Below are 18,640 nucleotides of genomic sequence, written 5' to 3'. Positions count from 1 at the left end.
ATCTTGGTTAAACTTTTTAATGATATTTATAACACTGGAGAAATACCAAAAGAATGGCTAAAATCTGTATTTATAACAATTCCAAGAAAACAACAAGCCAAAAGGTGCAACCGTCACAGATTGATAAGTCTGATGAGCCACACACTAAAAGTGTTTCTTACATTATATACGCTCGAATAAGAAACAAATGCGAAAATTATTTAGACGAGACGCAGTTCGGTTTTAGAAATGCCCTTGGTACCACGGAAGCAATGTTTGCTCTGAATATTCTTCTCCTAAATTGTCTTCAATTTGTCTTCAAACAAAAACTTATCTGGGAAAAATACCTGAAGAACTTGTTCGGAGACGAAAGAACCCCTGCAGGGCCAGTCATCAAAAAAGAAAACCACCTAAGGATACTCACGTCCGAAGTATCCCGGTTAGGTTAGGTTAATCGCCGAAATCAAAAATAACAAGGCACCGGGCGAAGACTCTACCGTAGCAGAGCGATTCAAGAACCTCAGCGAAGAAGCAATGGAAAAACTTACCCACCTGATGAACGCGATCTACGAAAGCGGTATCCTACCCCAGAACTGGCTGACTTCTACGTTCGTACCTCTTCCAAAGAAAAATAAATTGGCGCCGGGAGGCACGTATAGCCGCCCATACTAAAATATGTGAATATCTCGAAAACTGCGATTTTGACTGATTTTGATGTTATTATAAACTAGGTTTTTCCCGCAACTACGTTCGCGTTACACCTCAAATAGTTCATGCATTGATTTAAATGATTTACTTTGTATATAGAGATAGTGAGCCTTACAAATGCCCTATTTAAACTATGTTTTTAATAACTACTCATATTTCATATGAAAGTTATCAATTGTCGATTTTCTGGATATTATACAAGTCTTGAATAAGTGCAAATATTTTCAGGGCTGGTAGATCTCGATAAAAAAACATATTCTCTTTACCGTTTTTCAAATAACTCCAAAATAACTGAGTTATTTTACTTTAAAAATTTCCAAAAAAAATATTTTTTGCTTAAATTTTGAGAACCACTGCAGCTTTTCAGGTTTTTCTGTCTTGTAAATTTAATCTACTACCTATCTATGTTGCCATATTATCAAGAAATTATGGTTTTTAACTAAAAACTAAAAAAAATCCAAATGGTTTTTCAAAAAATTCCAAATTTCCAAAAAAAATTTCGCGAAAAACCTCATAATCGTGTTTCTGGGGTCAAATATATCTACTACCGCTAAGAATAATTGCATTTATTTAAGACTCCCTCGACAAAAAATCGATATTGTTATTTTTGACTTATTACATATTTTTTACTTAAAATTTATAAAAAGCTGTCAATATTCCAATTTCAGGAGCATTTTATTCTCTTTAAATATTATTATGTACTTAAGAAAATTCAAATTTTAAGAACAGTTTTTTATTTTTTCATCGCCTGTATATGACACACTTTGTATACCAAAAATACCAAAAACTTTTGATTAGAGCCCTCTGAAATAAAAAATCTTAATAATTCTAGAAGTTATCGAAATCAAAGTATTTCAAAGAAATTCAATTTTGGCCACAAAATGTTTTTGAAATCTTGCTTTTTTTAACACTTTTTTTCAATTTTTTCTAACTACTTCCATTCACTGAAACTAATTATGTATGGTTGGATAGAGGGTGGATGGCGATCTTCCAGAGAGGTTTTTTATTTCTTATTTATATATAGATTATTTTCGAAATCGAACCAAAGTCAATTTCAAAGAAATTTTGCAAAATCTCAAAAAATAAAGTCTCTCCAAAATAATAAATAGTAAAATGATTATTTACCCTCTATAGATAGAACCCCCACCTATGGCCCCATATAAACTGTATTACTAAAATAATTAGTTTTGAAATATGAAGTTTTCAAATGTATATTTGAAATTTTCAATTGTCGCTTTACTTAATATACTCCCTTAATATTTTTTTTATTTTTCATCTCTTTTTTTGGTTTATTAAGAGCACTAATACTCCATTTATAGTTATTTTTTATTCCTTGAAGGATAATTGAAGAAGAAATATAGAAGTTTATATTATTGATGTGTCACTAAATAAACCCTTGTATAAAATTTTATACTGCTAGATGTTATAGTAATGCATTTTCGTACAGCAAACTTTCATTCCCTATTCTACTCCCTAAGATTATAAACTTCATAAAATCGCTTTATCCAAATAATTAACTCATGTCTTTAAATGATCCTTTGTGCCAATTTTTATGTGTATAATCCAGAGGTCACCAAGTTTTATATAAATTTTTACTAAATTTACCCATTTGGTTGATGAATTTCAAAAATCTCTTCTAATTCTTTTTGTATGATTTCATTCTTCTAGACCACATACTAAGGAATTTTCATACAACAAATTGTTCCGACATAATTTTACTCTCTAAGAGGATGAATTTCCTAAACTCGCTTTGTGTAGCTAATCACAACCATTGTTCTAATATTTATGTATCTAAAGCTGGCTGTATGAACTGATCCCTAAATTATCTAAAAACTTGATATATAATCTAACTGACAAACCACTGACAATGACAAATAATTTATTTCTGGAGGTATTGTGTGTAGGTGTTTTTCAGGTATGTTTTAATATTTAGTCGATTTACACAAAGAAATATCCATTCAACAATTTAAAAATACTTCATAATAAATCTAGACATATATACCTTTCATTTAAAAATAACTGCGTTTCGCTAGCTACTGTAATTTTGGAGTTACGATTTTTTAAAATTTTTAACCCCCTCCCATACCCCCTTACCAACCCCCCACCCCCACCAAAAACTAATGGCCAGATTCTCGGGTGCCACAGTATTTTTGTGCCAAATTTGGTTAAAATCGGTTCAGCGGTTTTTGAGTTATCGTGTTACAGACGACAGACAGACAGACAGACAGACACCACGAAAATATTTTGTATTTAGGTCATTTATGACCCAAATAACGCATTTTGAGTGATATTAAAAAAAAATTTTTTTGCCGATCCTAATAGCCTACCATACCTATTAGTATGGTCGTCTAATAAAGCAAGGAAGTGCGAGGACCACAGGACCATCTGCCTTATGAGCCATGCTGCTAAGATAATGATGAGGATCATTTTTAATCGGATACCCTCCAAGTGCGACAACTACCTAAGTCGATTGCAGTATGGCTTCAGAAGATGAACAGGAACAAGGGAGGCCATCGTGGGCCTAACCTTAATAGCTGAAAGATACTTGGAGGTAAAGAAGGATCTTTATGTCTGCTTCGTAGACTACAAGAAGGCTTTCGACCGCATACAACATGAAAAACTAATAGACATCCTCCAGGAAATCGGAGTAGATAACCATGACATCATTGTAATTCGTAACCATAAGGGATGCGTCCGAACATCAACTGGAAACACCTCTTACGTAGATATCCAAAGAGGGGTAGGTCAAGGCTGCCTCCTATTCCCATTGTTCTTTAATGTGTACTCGGAGTACATAATCAAACAATCGTTGGAAGATCGAGCTGAAGGAGCTAAACTAAATGGAATAGTAATTAACAACCTCCGTTACGCAGATGACACCGTAGTGATCGGACAGTCTAAAGAACAGCTACAGACTCTGATGAACATCCTAACAGAGCACAGTACTACAATAGGTTTGGAGGTAAACGAATCTAAGTCCAAAACTATGGTGTTTTCTCGGACCTCTCAAGATCACCCTCAATTGGACATTGTTGTTAATAACACCACTTTACATAATGTACAAAAGTACTGTTACCTGGGCAGGGAAATAAACAAGAAAAGAAAAGAAAAGAAAGGCAGGGAAATGAGACACGAAGAATACGAACAGCTTCAGCTAATACTTCAAGGTAAAATCGAGAGAAAGCGCGGCATAGGAAGGAAGAAGAAATCGTGTCTTCGAAATATACGAGATTGGACAAATATTTCAAACGGGAATACTTTAATACATCGAGCCCAACATAGGGAACATTTTGCCATAGTGGTCGCCAACCTCAACGGAGACGGCACCTAGGAGGTGGAGGAAATTGTTTTCTCCTGCGACCAACGTAAATATGTTTTCGTTTGTTTTATTGATTATGTAACAAAAAAAGCTTATATTAACCTGTACTGGTGACAAAAAGCAGTCGTTATAAAAGGCATCCGGATAGGGAAATTAGCTGCAGAATTTTAATTAGTTTGAATCGGCCCGTACAATATTCCAGAAGATGAGATCACTATTTTGTAACGATAGTCTGAACTTAAAGCTGAGACAAATAACGATTAAATGTTACATCTTTTCTGTGCTGTTATACGGAGCTAATCATAGACGAATGCTAAGTATATGCAAAGAAATGAAGCAGTCTTAAACAGGGAAAATGCAGTTCGTGAACTTTTGGCAACAGTTAAAAAATGTCGAAAGCTGCCACACCTAGGCCATGTTCTTAGAGGAAATCGTTACCGGATTCTACCACTGATAAGGAAGGACAAAATAGAGGGCTGCAGGGGCGTAGGAAGAAAACAAAGCTCCTCGTTAAGTTAGGTTAGGTAACATCCGGTAATGGACGGGCATACATAGCGCCGAACATTTGTTTAGAGGGGCTAAAAGCAGGTATCAACTCGCCAACTCGCCTGTAATGGCCAACGTCAGGGGAACCTGACAAAGCACTGTAAGAAGAAGAAACACTATGGACCGGAAATGCCTAAGAGCATCTCTGCTGTGTACGTGTGATCAAGCGCGATCAACTGTTCGCTTGACATGCTTCACCGATATTGTGGATGAAAAACGTAAGGGATTGGGCAAGAACAAACACTTTTCAGAACAGCATAGAGTCGAAAATAATCCGCTGTGGTTATCGCCAATCTTCGTTGGGAAGAGGCACTTGAAGAAGAAGACGACCCTTTCGAAATGTTCTTTATCAGGTGCTCATATGTGTACGCTATTTTGTAATATTTTTGAATAAAAGGACTTCATTAAAACAAAATCTTTCGCAAGTCTATAGACATCTTGTGTCTACGCTCGCTATACTATATATGATCTGCAAGATAAGTTTATCATCATGGCAAACAATATGATAAACAACATGTCATGGCGTACAATATAGTCTGTAATACGAGTATAAGTATCAGGGCAAGCAATGATTGACCCGTTTAGCTGCCTTTGGAAAAATAAGTAAGTGATAATTAACGGCTTATATTTAACACCATAATATGATATAATAATAATAGCTCCCGTATATAGCGTTTGATGCCTTGGGAGTAGCAAGGCACAGCTTGCCATGCTAGAGCCGTTCGGTATACAAGGAAGGTAATGTGGCTAGCACTACGCTTCAACCGCCTATTATTACCTCAGGATCCCAAGTACTCATTTAAGGCTGAGTCGGCCTAGGTACCCAAACTATTTTTATTTTATAAAAACATAAAAATATATATACACCATAATATAATGTACTAAATATTTTACCTCCAATCCTATATTTCCTCATAAAATACTCCTTTTAACGATGTCACCAAACTACATAAAATTTTCTACTTTAATAAATAAAAATATATACGATTTGTTCTTATTCTGATATTAAGAGCCCTATCACAAAGTCTATAAAATTTGTATTTATTATATTTAATATCTGGATATACCTCTAATTTATATTATCGAGTACTTACACTGAAATCCTTAAAACTGGTATTTATACCATGATGACCGATGTAATTAATTTCAAAATTCAGCATGTTTTTTAACCCTCGAGCGGGCCCGTCCGGAATTTTGTGCCGTAATTTTAGTTAACCGTATGTGCCGTATTTTATTTAACCAAACTGTTATCAAATGATTTAATTATTTTGATTTATTTGGTGTAATTTTAAATTTTTAATTCATTTTTTCCATATTTTATAATAATCTGTCAATCGATATTTTATAATAATGCTTATTTAGGAATATTTGACACCCTGGGTCGTAGTAGTTGCGTATCCAGTTTTTGGTTCTTGTATCCCGTTTTTGGTTCAGTAGCAATTCTGTCGTAAACCTGGCAACTACAGAAGCTTTGGTTTACTACGTACCGCTACGCGCCCAGTTATGTAAGTAAAATAGTTATCATATGATTTAATTATTTTGCTTTATTGGGTGTAATTTTAAATTGTTAATTAATTTTTTCGATATTTTATAATAATCTGTTAAATATATGTTATACTGTAATAATGACGGAGAGGGTCAGTATATTATCCCCCTTCCCAGAGATTTAAAAGGTACTAGTTAGAGACAATAAGAAGCGAGTTGGTCCCTGCCATGTATGTGAAGTTCATAAAACTACTAGTTTTTACAACTAAGGCAACAAATTTATTTGCAAAAACTACAGTGATAGACTAATCAATCAATTAATTAATTCTATAGGTAGATAATCTACCTATAGAAGACGACAAAGGGTGGCTGCAACGACGTCCCGTAATCCTGCAGTTAAAAGAAAACAATGGGTGTTTATATATGAAAACCAACTGTCATGTTTTAACAGCAGGTTGGCGGGACGTCGTTGCAGCCACCCTAAAGGAATTTAGATGACAATTTCATCTTCTTCCAGTGTTTTAAAATATTTTATTTAATATTTAAAAGGTTCTGTTAGGTTTATTTTATTATAATATGTTCGATATGATTTAGTTTTTGTGAGTTGGCAAAGCAATTTTTTTCCTTTCCGTTCTGTTCCTTTTTTTATAATACGTTTAATATTTTTTATGTATTAATAAAGTAAATACCTATGTATTAAAAATGTTGCTTGTTACTGTTTTGCATGCTAAATTTTACAATAAAAGATTTTAAATTACAGAATATTTTTTTTATTACTGCTACTTACCTTGCAATGTCCTAGAGTCCTTAGCAAAGACATCTAAATATAGGTAGACAGAACACTCCATTCATAAAACTCAATTTTTTAGAATCATACATGGTTTGGCACTTTTATGAGAGTTAAAAAGAGATAGGTACATAAATATGACAACACGGTTGAGTTTCGTCTGTCTTTCTGTCATTTCACTCCATCAGTGGCGTGACGGTGGTGTGGTGTTTTTTTTATCAAAAATTTTAAAATAATTATTTTGTGTATTTTAATTTAAATTTTAATTTGTAATATACGTAGTAATATCGATAATATACAATGTAGGGGCGTTTGCACCAAGTTTTTTTAAGCAAAACTTAACATTATGTTCAGCTTATTTTCTTGCACTATGCTTTAATCTAACTTGAATTTACATTTAAATTAAGCGGTCAAATTTCCAGGCTAGTGGCCACTTAACCTATCTTAGACACAAAAAAATTGTTTTACGAGGAAGAATTATTGTTATTCCTTTGAGAAAGCTAAAAAGTGTATTATGATACCTCTACGTAAGTTCGATGATTACTTTTGATATCCTAGACGTCGATCAGTAGGTATATTCATTGAAAATGGATTTCCTCAAGAATGGATGTAAGGAAAAATCATATTGCCAAGAAATGAACCTCCTTAAGTTTTTAGGACAGAGACTTTTAAACGACACTGTAATATATATCATTATTAATTACCTCGGTTTAATTGAACAAAATCTAGAATATCAAAATGAGAGGTAAGTTGGAATGCTAGTAAATCTAATGTAAGATAAATTAATTATATTTATACTTTGAACCATTGTTCTTTACTATTTCCAGAAACAACAGCATAACTGCCTTAAATCAACAACAATTTTATAGTATATTTGGGTTTCCTGGGATTATAGGGATAGTTGATGGAACACAATGTAAGAAAACATTCACCTGGTAAGTACCTATATATTTTCTTCAATATTTATCAGCACAAGGTTTCTTATACTTTACAGGGGGTATTGATGGAGAGGTATTTAGAAATAGAAAAGCATTATTTTCCCCAACATTTAAATTACTGGAAATGCTAGTCTTAAAACTATAGACTTGATTCTTGTTGGCATGGGTCTGTGCATAAAGCCACATTTTGGACATTAAGGACCCGCATGGAGACTGGTGACTTTTCAAATTAAATCCTGCTTGGTTAGTGGTCCGTATATTTACTTACTGTTAGATCATTTATATAAAATATATTCCTTAAATATTTGAGTAGGTATTCAATTTAGAAATATATTACGAATAAGATGAATTGAAAGAAATTTTTTAAAATTAAATGTGATAATATTCAAAGGGTTCATATACTCTATTAAATTATTTTATTATCTGTTATAAGGTGAGATTGCATATGCATTGAGGGGATATATGCAGAAATAGAGCTGAAGAAATGTTTCAGAATTATCGTTATATGGAAACGCCACTTTCCAATATGTGTTTTATGGTATAAGACCAAAATTACAAAACACAATGTCAGTTATTGTTGCACAACAGTGAGTTAAGAAAAATATTATCTGTTTAATTATAGAACAAAATTTAAAAAATTTAATGTATGTACTTAAATTTTTAGATTTTGTTGTTTCAATGTGCTACACAATACAGCCAGAATGATGCCTGAACAAGAGCTGCCGCCGTTAGATGAAATAAATATGGACCAAATTAATAAGAAGAGAAATAATAAATTATTTTGAAAGATTAGGGCAATATTTTTTCTTAACTTATTCTAAACATGTTTTGATGTTGTTATTAAATCTCTTGAGTATTAATTTCTATAAAATATCATTATTAAATGTCTTTTATTCAGAAATAACATACATTACATTTTTTACATTACAATATAAACACTAATTAAAATTATTAAGTAAGTTCTCTTTGAGAACTTTACTGTTCTTTTTTTATTTCAATGTCTAACAACCCTTTTTTTCTTTAGCTTATGTTCTTCTCTGTTTTGAATACTACTACTTTGAATTTTGCCCATCTCCATATTTCAAAAGAACAGCCTTTTGTCTAGTAAATTAATATCTTCCCTTTTCTTCTGTTTCTTTGTAACTATCAGTTTTGTTTTGAGACTGAAAAAATATTTAAATATATTGAATTGTCTTAAAAGTAATAAAAAATTCAAAAACACAATGAAAGGTTAGTACTTACAATACCAGTACTCCTATTAGTTTTAGACAATCTATCACCATCATGTTTTTTAATCCCACAATGCTCTTCTCATTTTTACATTGATTGAATATATTATTATCTTCCGTTTTTGCTTCTTGTATACGTGGACCTCCACCAGTTAGTCAAAATATATTTTAATAATTGATTTTCTTTTACATAGTATTTATACATACGTTGTAAGCTTTCCATACAAATTAGAAAGCCCATAAATCCCGTTTTTCTTTGTGACTATGGTTGACCTTTCTTTTAAAGTAAGTCCAATAATATACAATTTAATTATTTCAAAATTATTAAAAAGTATGTTGTTCTTATATTTTTGATAATTTTTTATATGAATATTTTGTAAATCCATTCTGAGAGTTAAAAATATCAAAAATATTGTTGAAAACTAAATGGAATTTAGAGGCCTCCTAAGAAAACTCTGGGCCAGTTTATGTATCCTTTATAAATTCTATGTTTTCGGCGAATAAAATGACAATGTTAAAGCAAAGGATAGTAGCAGAAGATTGGATTTTTGTGTGGCAGGTCCTTTTAACATTCTTTCAAAAATACTTTGTACTGGTTCAGCTAAGGAAGCCTAAAAAAACATATATTATCTCTATTAATGTTATATCTCTATAATATTATTTATTAGTCTTTTTTAGACACGTCCAAATTCACTAAAGGGTTTTAAAATTTAGACCTGGCCTTGTCATGGAAATTAGAACCTTCCATTAATCGTATTTATGCCACTGTCATATGGATTAGTGTATCATTCACAAAATTAGACCAGAACTAAATTTAAAACTTGTTAATGAATCTTGGGGACAGATTTTGACATAATGGCTGTAGGACTAAATTATTAAATGGCTGATAACTTTACATTATTATAGTTCCCCTCCGCCCGCCACTCAAATATATACACAAAATAGTGTGTCCAAGATAATAATTACAAGCACTGGGATCTCAGAAACAGTAAGAGATACAGCTTCAATTATTAGAAATTGCTTTTAGCGATTTTTACTTGATTTTTATATTTTTTTGGATCCTCACATATAACCTTTGACTTATAACCATTATGTTTTTAAAATGTTACCCTGCATACCTATATTCATACCTGAATGGTCAATTCAGTTGATTCACTTATCAAATATTTTTCTTTTAAGTAATCAATTAACTGATGCATTGATATTATTTTATTTTTCAATCTTCTAAGACCTATTTGTAAAGTATGTATTTTTCATTTTCTTTGTTTCCAAATTTTTACAAGACTTAAATTTCTACATAATATCATTATAATGCCTCATTAACATACTTCTTTCTGAAATTAAAATAACTTATGCACAATTTTACTTAAGATACAGGGTGGCGCCTCTTAAATGCTACCAAGGAGAAAGAGTTTGTATTGAAATTAAATTTTGGGAGTATATGTAGGTTAATTTAGAGCATTTAAACATATAAATGTGATAAAATATGTGTTTTTTTAAAATATGGAGTTCTACAGGGTGTCGCCAAAAAAGTTACACAACAAAGTTTTGTTTTTTGGAATGGGACACCTTATATATTATTTGATTTTCGGATTCTATGAGAAAAATAAAGGTGAATTTCATTATTGGACTAAAATGTAATTTTATTCCCTTTTATTTGAAATGAACACAGCAAGTTCCCTTTTATTTGAACACCCAGAATACTATTCCGATCTTTTAATTGCAGTGTGCATTCATCAATTAATAGAATGCTTAAGGTCAAATTTTAATTTGGTTAAATATACAATGAGTAAATTTCCATCTAGGTAGCTGTTATTGAAATTTAAAGTTTATTCATTATTTTCACCAAATGTGAAATATGACAAGCCTTACATTTTAGACATATGCTTCTTTAACAAAACTCACTTTTATTTCTTTCCTAGAATCCGAAAATCAATTAATATATAGGTGTTCCATTACAAAAAAAAACTTTGATGCATAACTTTGGGGACACCGCGCAGAACTCTTGATATTTCTATAAAATGCTTTCCATTATCCTACATATGCTCCCAAAATTACATTAACGATAAAAACCACCGTTCTCTTTGGAGCCTCCGCGTCGTAGGAGAGGCACCACCTTGTATATAATGTTGAGGTAATTTTTACCTTTTTCTGATACTTTGACGACTTTCTTGAGATAATAAATATCCAACTATTGGGAGATCAGAAGATGAGGATTGTCTTACTATGTTGTAAACAAACAAAAAACATTAATAATTAATTTTTCAATAAAACCTATTTTCGTTTTTAATTTTTTCCTAAATACTAATAATTTCCTTCTATAGTATTAAATTTATCATTAAGCGAGAATGTTTTCTAGTGCAAAATAAAAGCTCACTCATAGAAAATATATGTAAACAAAAACCAACACTATGGCAAAAATTATGTAGTTTATGATCTTATACTGTGGAAGATAATTCCAAATAACATATCCTTGACAAAACATATAAAATAAAAGATAGCTATTCTAATTATACAGGGTTTCTGGATATTCGACCGATAAAGCTTGACAATGAGAAGCAACAAGTCTCGTATTTTTATAAAAATTAAGATAGGGAAGTAAACCCATAAAGTGCTTAATTAATAAGATACAAAGTGATATTAGTAATGTTATATTACGTTATATTGTTCTGTTAGATATTATAACAGCTTCCTTGAAATCTATTACTGCTAATGACATAAACAAAGTGTCCCCTTTTCTGCAAGAAAGAGAGATGTCAATTTTTAAATAATTAAGACGGCAAACAGAAGCAGAAGAAATGTTATTTTGAAAAAGCTCAATGTGTCAAAGTATCCCGTCTACTATAGTTACGTCAAAAGTATGATTAAGAATGTATTTAGATTTTTACCGCAAAAATTGTGTCTACGAAATTTCGCGTCTCTATTTTTTAAAGAAATACCTGGATATGCAAAATTAAACTTACTATTGTGACACCCTGTATGTTAAAAAGTAAATACTTCGCAAGAGGGTGTACACCTGTATTCAATAAGGCACAGTACACTACTTGACAATAATAGTTATAATGAGAGTATTTCATTTAAAATATATTACATACTAGTTGAAGCCTGGCGCATCCGCCACGACATCAGGAAAAAAAAATACTTTTTATTTTTTTTTAATTAAATGAAAAACAAAAAATCCGGCGATGACAGTTTTTAGAAGAGCCAATTAGCTATCTTTTAGTAAAAAAAGCAACTTTCTAGAGCAAGTCGTTACTTCAGTATTAGCATTTTATATTATTATATATATTACTTTGTTATGCATACAGCTATATTCCCATTCTGTTAAAAATACAAGAGCTTTTAAGCCTTGTCAGTCAAACATCCAGAATACACTTACAAAGAGCACATACTGGTTAATTCCAACTTCTTTTTCCAATGCCGTTTCTGTTGTTTTGAGGGAAGGGCTTCTTGAGAAGGGCTAGTTTATCTTGTATGACTTTAGGCAAAATCCTGTAAATTTTAATTAATTATCAATATTAAAGTACATGTATAAAATGTATCAATGTTCTTACAAATTTGAGGGGCCAGCCAAACTGCCAATCGCGGGACTAGGTAGGGACCTTCTCTAGTCCCTCAGCTGGTCTGGAGGTTCATTTACCTAAAACATTTCTTGGGTGGCGGTACAAACTAGAAGAAAACCTAGAGTAAATACTAATATTAGTATAATACTTATTTATTAACTGTTAAAATGTATTTGACTGCTTTTTACCTGTATGATAAAGCCCCAGCAAAAATGGTACTATCTATTTGAGGCTCAGAATTTGGTCTTATTTGCCTTCGATCAGTTAATTCGGCATCATAATATTGCTCTTATCAAAATCATCAGAACAAATTTGGACACACATTAGTTTGATTTTTCAAATTCAAGAGTGAAATCGATCATTGTCTAAGCTCAGTAATTATAGGAACGCTACAAAAGTACTATTGGTTACATATGCAACACATACATATTAAGTATTATAAATCTATTTAATAATATATGTAAAATAATAAAAATATGCGGTAAAAAAAAGGAAAAATTAACCTAAAGGAAAAATTTTCCAAGGTTTATTTTCCTCTATTTAAAACACCAGCTATGTACTCGTCTGTGAATTGTGTGCGTGTGTATGGGTGTATAGGTAAGTGTGGGTAAAAGTGTAAAGGGTTCCAAAACTAAAAAAAAAAATATCATAAATGAAAGAGTAAAGAATTATCATAAGTAAGGCTTATCATTATTATTCAAAACAGTGCATATTTTTTAAGTACTGAAGCATCATTATAATTTTATTTATTTTATTAACTTTTTTAATTTGAATTTTGAATACCTATATCTAAACCTTTCCTATTATATAATTACTTATAGAATTTTTTATAATAAATAAATAATAGATCAATCATGTGTTACGGTTAATATCTAAAACCTGCTAATGTTAACTAGAGTTCAATAATATTAATATTTAGATTGCAAAAACAGTTTTCTTTCAACATTGGGGGAGAAATGTGGAAATTATCTAGCCAAAGTCTGAAGTAATTATAAAAATTAAATGTCTTTAATTGAACATTAGCTAACTTTGTCATACTAATTAAGCATACATATAGGTAGATGTTCAAATCGTGTTCAAATTTCAGGTATTAACTACCTATAACAGCAACAGCTGTTTTATTTCAGCAGATATTAGCCATAACATACACAATATTTAAGATATTTATAGCGGTTTCGAATGTTAGTTGGTACTTAGATATAATATAAAAAAGGTTTTTAAATGTTAAGTTGAGAACAGCCAGTATTACCTCTGAGCATTTTTTACCACCAACGGTAACAGCGAAATGGACAAATACTTAAAATAATTGACTTAAAACGTAGATCGGTTTTGCCAAGGTTTTGCCTGAGGTCTAACTGAGGATAAGTCTAATTTCACAATCAAAAACGACAGCAAATAAGAAAATATACGTATTTTTGTAATAATCTACTTATAACTAAAAGTACTTAGATACGCTACTGTAAAGGCATTGCTAAAGGTAAAAAAATGTAATAACACTTACCGTCCAAATATCAATCAGGAGTTAGAATAGTCCACCTTTAACAAACTATGCACTGGTGAACCATTGTAGATAGTTAAAAAACTACTTTAAATAGTTTTCTTTGCAATAAACACTAATAATTATTCGAAAGTTGTCCGAAATCCACAAACACTTCCAACGGTCGCAGAAAACTCGCAACAATGCTCCGTTGGACAAAAGTTGAATGAATACGTCAAATGTCAGCGTAATTTCTACAGATTCCGACAATTCGTAGTAAAAATTAATCCGTAGCGATGCCGGATTGTCTTAGAAATTTCCCTAATATATTTTAATCGTAATTTTAATATAATTTAATTAGAAAACTAATAATAATTTCAAAGGTATAATTCTAGTATAATTAATGTATTATAATTAAAATTATATATCTACACAAATATTTAGTCTAATGACCTTGTAATGACAATAGCATTTAGAACTCAAACCGTAATCAGCCGAAATCTACCACCGGTCGCTTAAAATTGGCATCATCGATTTTTGTGCAACACGGTTCGTGATCGCGGTAAAATGTAAATTGTTTCGTCTCCTTTTATTTAGATGTCTTTGGTCCTTAGAGTAAGTTTTTTTATGTATTAATAATATAAATACTTATGTATTAAAAATGTTGCTTGTTACTGTTTAGCATGCTAAATTTTCCAATAAAATATTTTAAATTACAGAATACTTTTTTTATTACTGCTACTTACCTTGCAATGTCCTAAAGTTGTCCTCTATCCAATTGTTTTGGCCAAGTGAAGAGATGACTTGCTACACAAAATTGTCAAAACTCCCTATATCAATCTGTTTAATCCCATATTTCTTAGAAGTACTATTAAATGTAAGTTCATTTAACATAATTAAAATAATTGTGCCATCTTTGTGTCATGTGTTCACTAAAGAGTGCTTTGGGTCTAATTATTTCATGTTGAAACATTTTTAACGTTTAGTTTAAAATTTCGTCCTCCACGCAACATGATTTAAACTTTTTTGAAAGACAATTAAATAAACACTGTAACCACGGGGGTGTCACTTGTATGGGAAAACAGGCAACAGTCAAATTTAAACGTGCCAGGACCAACGACAAAGAAAGCAACATCTGCCAGACATTGGCTTTCTTTGTCACTCACATTGCTTAAATCATGATACCGCGGCCATTTTGCCAACAAAGAAGCTGGCCGGGCTGTCCTGGCAAGTGATTTAAAACAATTTTGCTTTTTTACAGTATTAAATTACCATTTGGATGTATTTAATGCGATTATTCAGTTAACTGGTAAGTCAAGAATTACACACAAATACTTTATTCATAAATACAACTAAGATGTAAACGTATTTTTGTATTTTTAGATTTCAACTTTTGCAAAGACCCGCCGATAGAACTTGCCTGGCAGCGTACCTGTTTAACTAAACGTATTATTTCCTGGTAATAATATCAAAACACGTAAGTACCTCTATAATTTATGATGAAAAATTATTTTGATTATGTTTTATATTATTTAAATACTTTCTAACCTCAAATAATAGTAAGATCCTTGTTTATATCGCACAGCCCCACAGTGCGGCCAATTCGCGAAAACGTGGCCTTAATTCAGACGCGCTGTTTTAGAATCAGATTTCCACCAAAATTCATTTTAATATGGTCGTAGATTACAATAAAATAAAAAACACAGAATAAACAAAAGATTGCGCAATGTTGCTATTTATTATGGCATTAATAAAAAAATACAATTAAAATTAAAACTACAATTATTTCTACTCGTCAGAAGACAAACTTTCTTCAGTGCTGGTTGCTTCTAAATCACTTTCCATATTACTATCATCGCTGTTCGCTCTAATAGATCACTTTTGAATTTTCTGGAAGTTTTAATCGTAACATCAGGGGCCTCGATTAATTCTAAAACTTCATTTGGATATCGCCTAATTTTTTTCCTTGGGAGTTGTCTGATGCTGGATATAACTGGATCTGAAGTTACTAATAATAAATTTAAAATATCTTTTATTTTTTTTTTTTTTTTTTTTTTTTAATATTTTTTTTTAGAAGAATTTTTTGAAGTCTTTATTTCTGGCTTCCTGCGCTTCTTCGGATAATTGGCCGATGGGCAAGAGAGCTGAAGAGATAACTTCAGGGCCGTGAATTAAAACTTTGTGCACAGTTGGGGGCATTATATACCAAGGGTATTGGTTCACAAAATGTTTAGCTGTATTTAAAGCGAAACTTCTAAATTTTTCAAGATTGATGTCATATCCACTTGAAATTGTAATTAATATAGTGTGGAATCGCTTGATTAAAGTGACATCTACTTCGGTTATTTCTGAAGAAACTTCCGCATTCTCAAAAAATCTTCTTGCGGTATTGCCGTCATTGGAACACCCAAACCCCGGCTTTGGTTTATCTACAATCAAACCTAACTTTTCTCTAAAAAGATTTTGTATCCGTTTTTTATTGGTTTCAACTAGAGCGTTGTCCGTTCCTCGTGCCTGCCATTTCTTTATGGGCATTCTATATCCTATGTGCAAAATACATTCGAAAAAACGTATCCAGCTGTGCAATGTCGAGATTCTAAATTGTAAAATTTGAATCATTTGAGGTCTCTCGTGATAAAACAATCACTGTTGGCTAAACTGCTTCGATGTTGCTCCACATATAAAACACTTTTGGGTGGATTTAGTATCTGTTAGTGCATTGCAGATTTTCCCGTCCACCATGGAAAAAATAAGGATATGGCGTATTTGTAGAATCTTATCTCCAAAATTAATGGACGTGGGTTTTAAATTACTTAATTCACAGTCTATTCGGTTTTTTTCTGCCTTTGAATGTTCAGTGGTTTCTTTTGTAAAATTAATTTTAATTGGGCGGCAAAACCTTGTCGAAGAAGGACGTGGATTTTGCCATATTACTGCCTTAGGATCATGGATACTTAAATTGGAATTTGTTAGCATCCGTAAAGGTACCAATGAAGATATAAAAACGCTCGAATCATCAAGGTTTGGGTCACTAAATCTCTGTTTATAAGAACTATGACCTGAACTGCCATCGAAACCCAATTTTGATATTAGATGCATGTCTTTTAATAGTTCCTTTGGTAAAGTCGAAATCACATCTTTTTAACTTCAATTACTCGTTCTGCGGTGTGATCAAGCAGGTCTTGCATACTAACTTCAGCAGAAGTCGCAGTTATTTTTCTATTATCTACGTTTGGGTAACATCCTTTTTTATTTGCAAAACTTTATAAGATGGAAATCTTTCTTTATCCTGAGCCCTGATAAGGTTGTACTGGTGCTGTGTTAATTTTGCTTCCACATATAAAGCAAGTGCTTCTTCTCCTGACATAAGTTTTGTTTTATTGCAAATGTTCATTGCCTTTCTGAATTTTTTTGCGCGTGTGGTGTTGTTTATCTATTTCTTTTATTAATTTTGCGGCTTCGGTTTGTCCAGAGGATCTCAAGCTCATTTGAGTTGCATAAGTAAGTTCGTGAAGCGGTGTTCGTTTTCTAATTTCTTGAGTCTTTTTTCTCTTAGATCGTTCAGAACTTTCAAGAAAAGGCAACTCTGGGCGACCGCGACCGCGCGCCGATTCTTTCCTTTTTGTAGGTTGCTCATGCTCATACATTTGAAAGGCTATAGATGTCTTTAGCCACTCATCATTATTTGCTGTGAATCTGTCAAATGTTCTGTGCGATTTTCCCATCTAGTTTTAAATTGGGCCATAAAATGTGAAACAATATGGCGGAGTTCGTTTAGATTTTGCGTAGGACAATTTGTACGCTTTTCCAAGTATTCTCTTAAATAGGTACCCCGATCTTCCAGTCTTTTATAACCTGACTGTTTCATTACATCAACGAGAAATCCTCTAGTTAAAGACAGTTCATTAGAACCCGATCCTAAAACAAAGAAGTCACACTTGTCAAATTTTTGTTACATACTGGATAGGATGTGTATATTTTGAAACAACAATATACCATATGCATATTATATGGTTGTAATCAGAAAAGTATGTAGAATTCAAAAATCCTGTAATATACAGCGCGTTCCACTGTTAAAAACGATAAATCTGGTATGACAAACTTTTTGGGCACCCCATAAAATAAAACTAAACGGCGAAAACATTCATGAATACCCCTTCAAAATGTTTTTTGAATCATGGTTTTATCTCAAAACAAACAAGTTAAGGAAGAATTCAAAATAAACGCGAACACCCTGTACCACTTCAAAGCTTTTTAAAATTTAATTTACCCTGAAAGGGCAAAAATGGGCAACATTTTTTAAATCCCACCAAATGTCAACTTATCAAGGAATATTTTGTGTAAAATTTTACGTGGAAGCTTTTGGAAATGTACTATTTGCTTACGAGAACGCGAACAATTGCAAAAATTAATGAATTACTTTTCAAATATTTTTTCAATCGGTATTGGGGATAAGCAAAACAGTAATAAATATGGCAATATAGAGAACTTACCTGAAGGTATAGAGTCCATGATAACAAATAAAATCACAATAATAGTTTTACAAAAATACACAATATCAAAATCACTACTGAAATGTAGCAATACGTAACTGAACGAAGTACAACAG

The 18,640-nt window shown here is 31.8% G+C and overlaps 1 protein-coding gene and 2 long non-coding RNA genes across 4 annotated transcripts in view; all 3 read right to left on the bottom strand.

Annotated features, from left to right (window-relative positions):
• Positions 1-8,635: 8,635 nt before the first annotated feature.
• On the bottom strand, positions 8,636-12,829 carry LOC115877374. 2 transcript variants are annotated; one of them, XR_004049341.1, is made up of 6 exons: positions 12,743-12,829; positions 12,546-12,672; positions 12,371-12,483; positions 10,110-10,325; positions 9,005-9,602; positions 8,636-8,925 (listed from the first exon to the last, which is right to left on the bottom strand). It is a non-coding gene; the product is annotated as an uncharacterized LOC115877374 (long non-coding RNA). The 2 variants fall into 2 exon arrangements; XR_004049340.1 differs by having other exon boundaries at positions 10,122-10,325.
• A 14-nt stretch (positions 12,830-12,843) lies between these two features.
• On the bottom strand, positions 12,844-14,637 carry LOC115877375. Its single transcript, XR_004049342.1, has 2 exons — positions 14,056-14,637; positions 12,844-12,943 (listed from the first exon to the last, which is right to left on the bottom strand). It is a non-coding gene; the product is annotated as an uncharacterized LOC115877375 (long non-coding RNA).
• Positions 14,638-17,698: 3,061 nt separating this feature from the next.
• The window catches only part of LOC115877378 (wiskott-Aldrich syndrome protein family member 2-like), a 14,607-nt gene continuing 13,665 nt past the window's right edge, over positions 17,699-18,640 (bottom strand). The window contains exon 2 of the mRNA XM_030893527.1: positions 17,699-17,949. Within this exon, the coding sequence (XP_030749387.1) occupies positions 17,699-17,949 (251 nt within the window). The remainder of the gene's footprint in view (positions 17,950-18,640) is intronic.

Source organism: Sitophilus oryzae, unplaced genomic scaffold (assembly GCF_002938485.1).
Source record: "Sitophilus oryzae breed Bouriz unplaced genomic scaffold, Soryzae_2.0 scaffold_1447_pilon_pilon, whole genome shotgun sequence".
NCBI classification, from domain to species: domain Eukaryota; kingdom Metazoa; phylum Arthropoda; class Insecta; order Coleoptera; family Curculionidae; genus Sitophilus; species Sitophilus oryzae.
The sequence above is the reverse complement of the archived record's forward strand: the minus strand, read 5'-3'. Positions and strand labels throughout refer to the sequence as shown.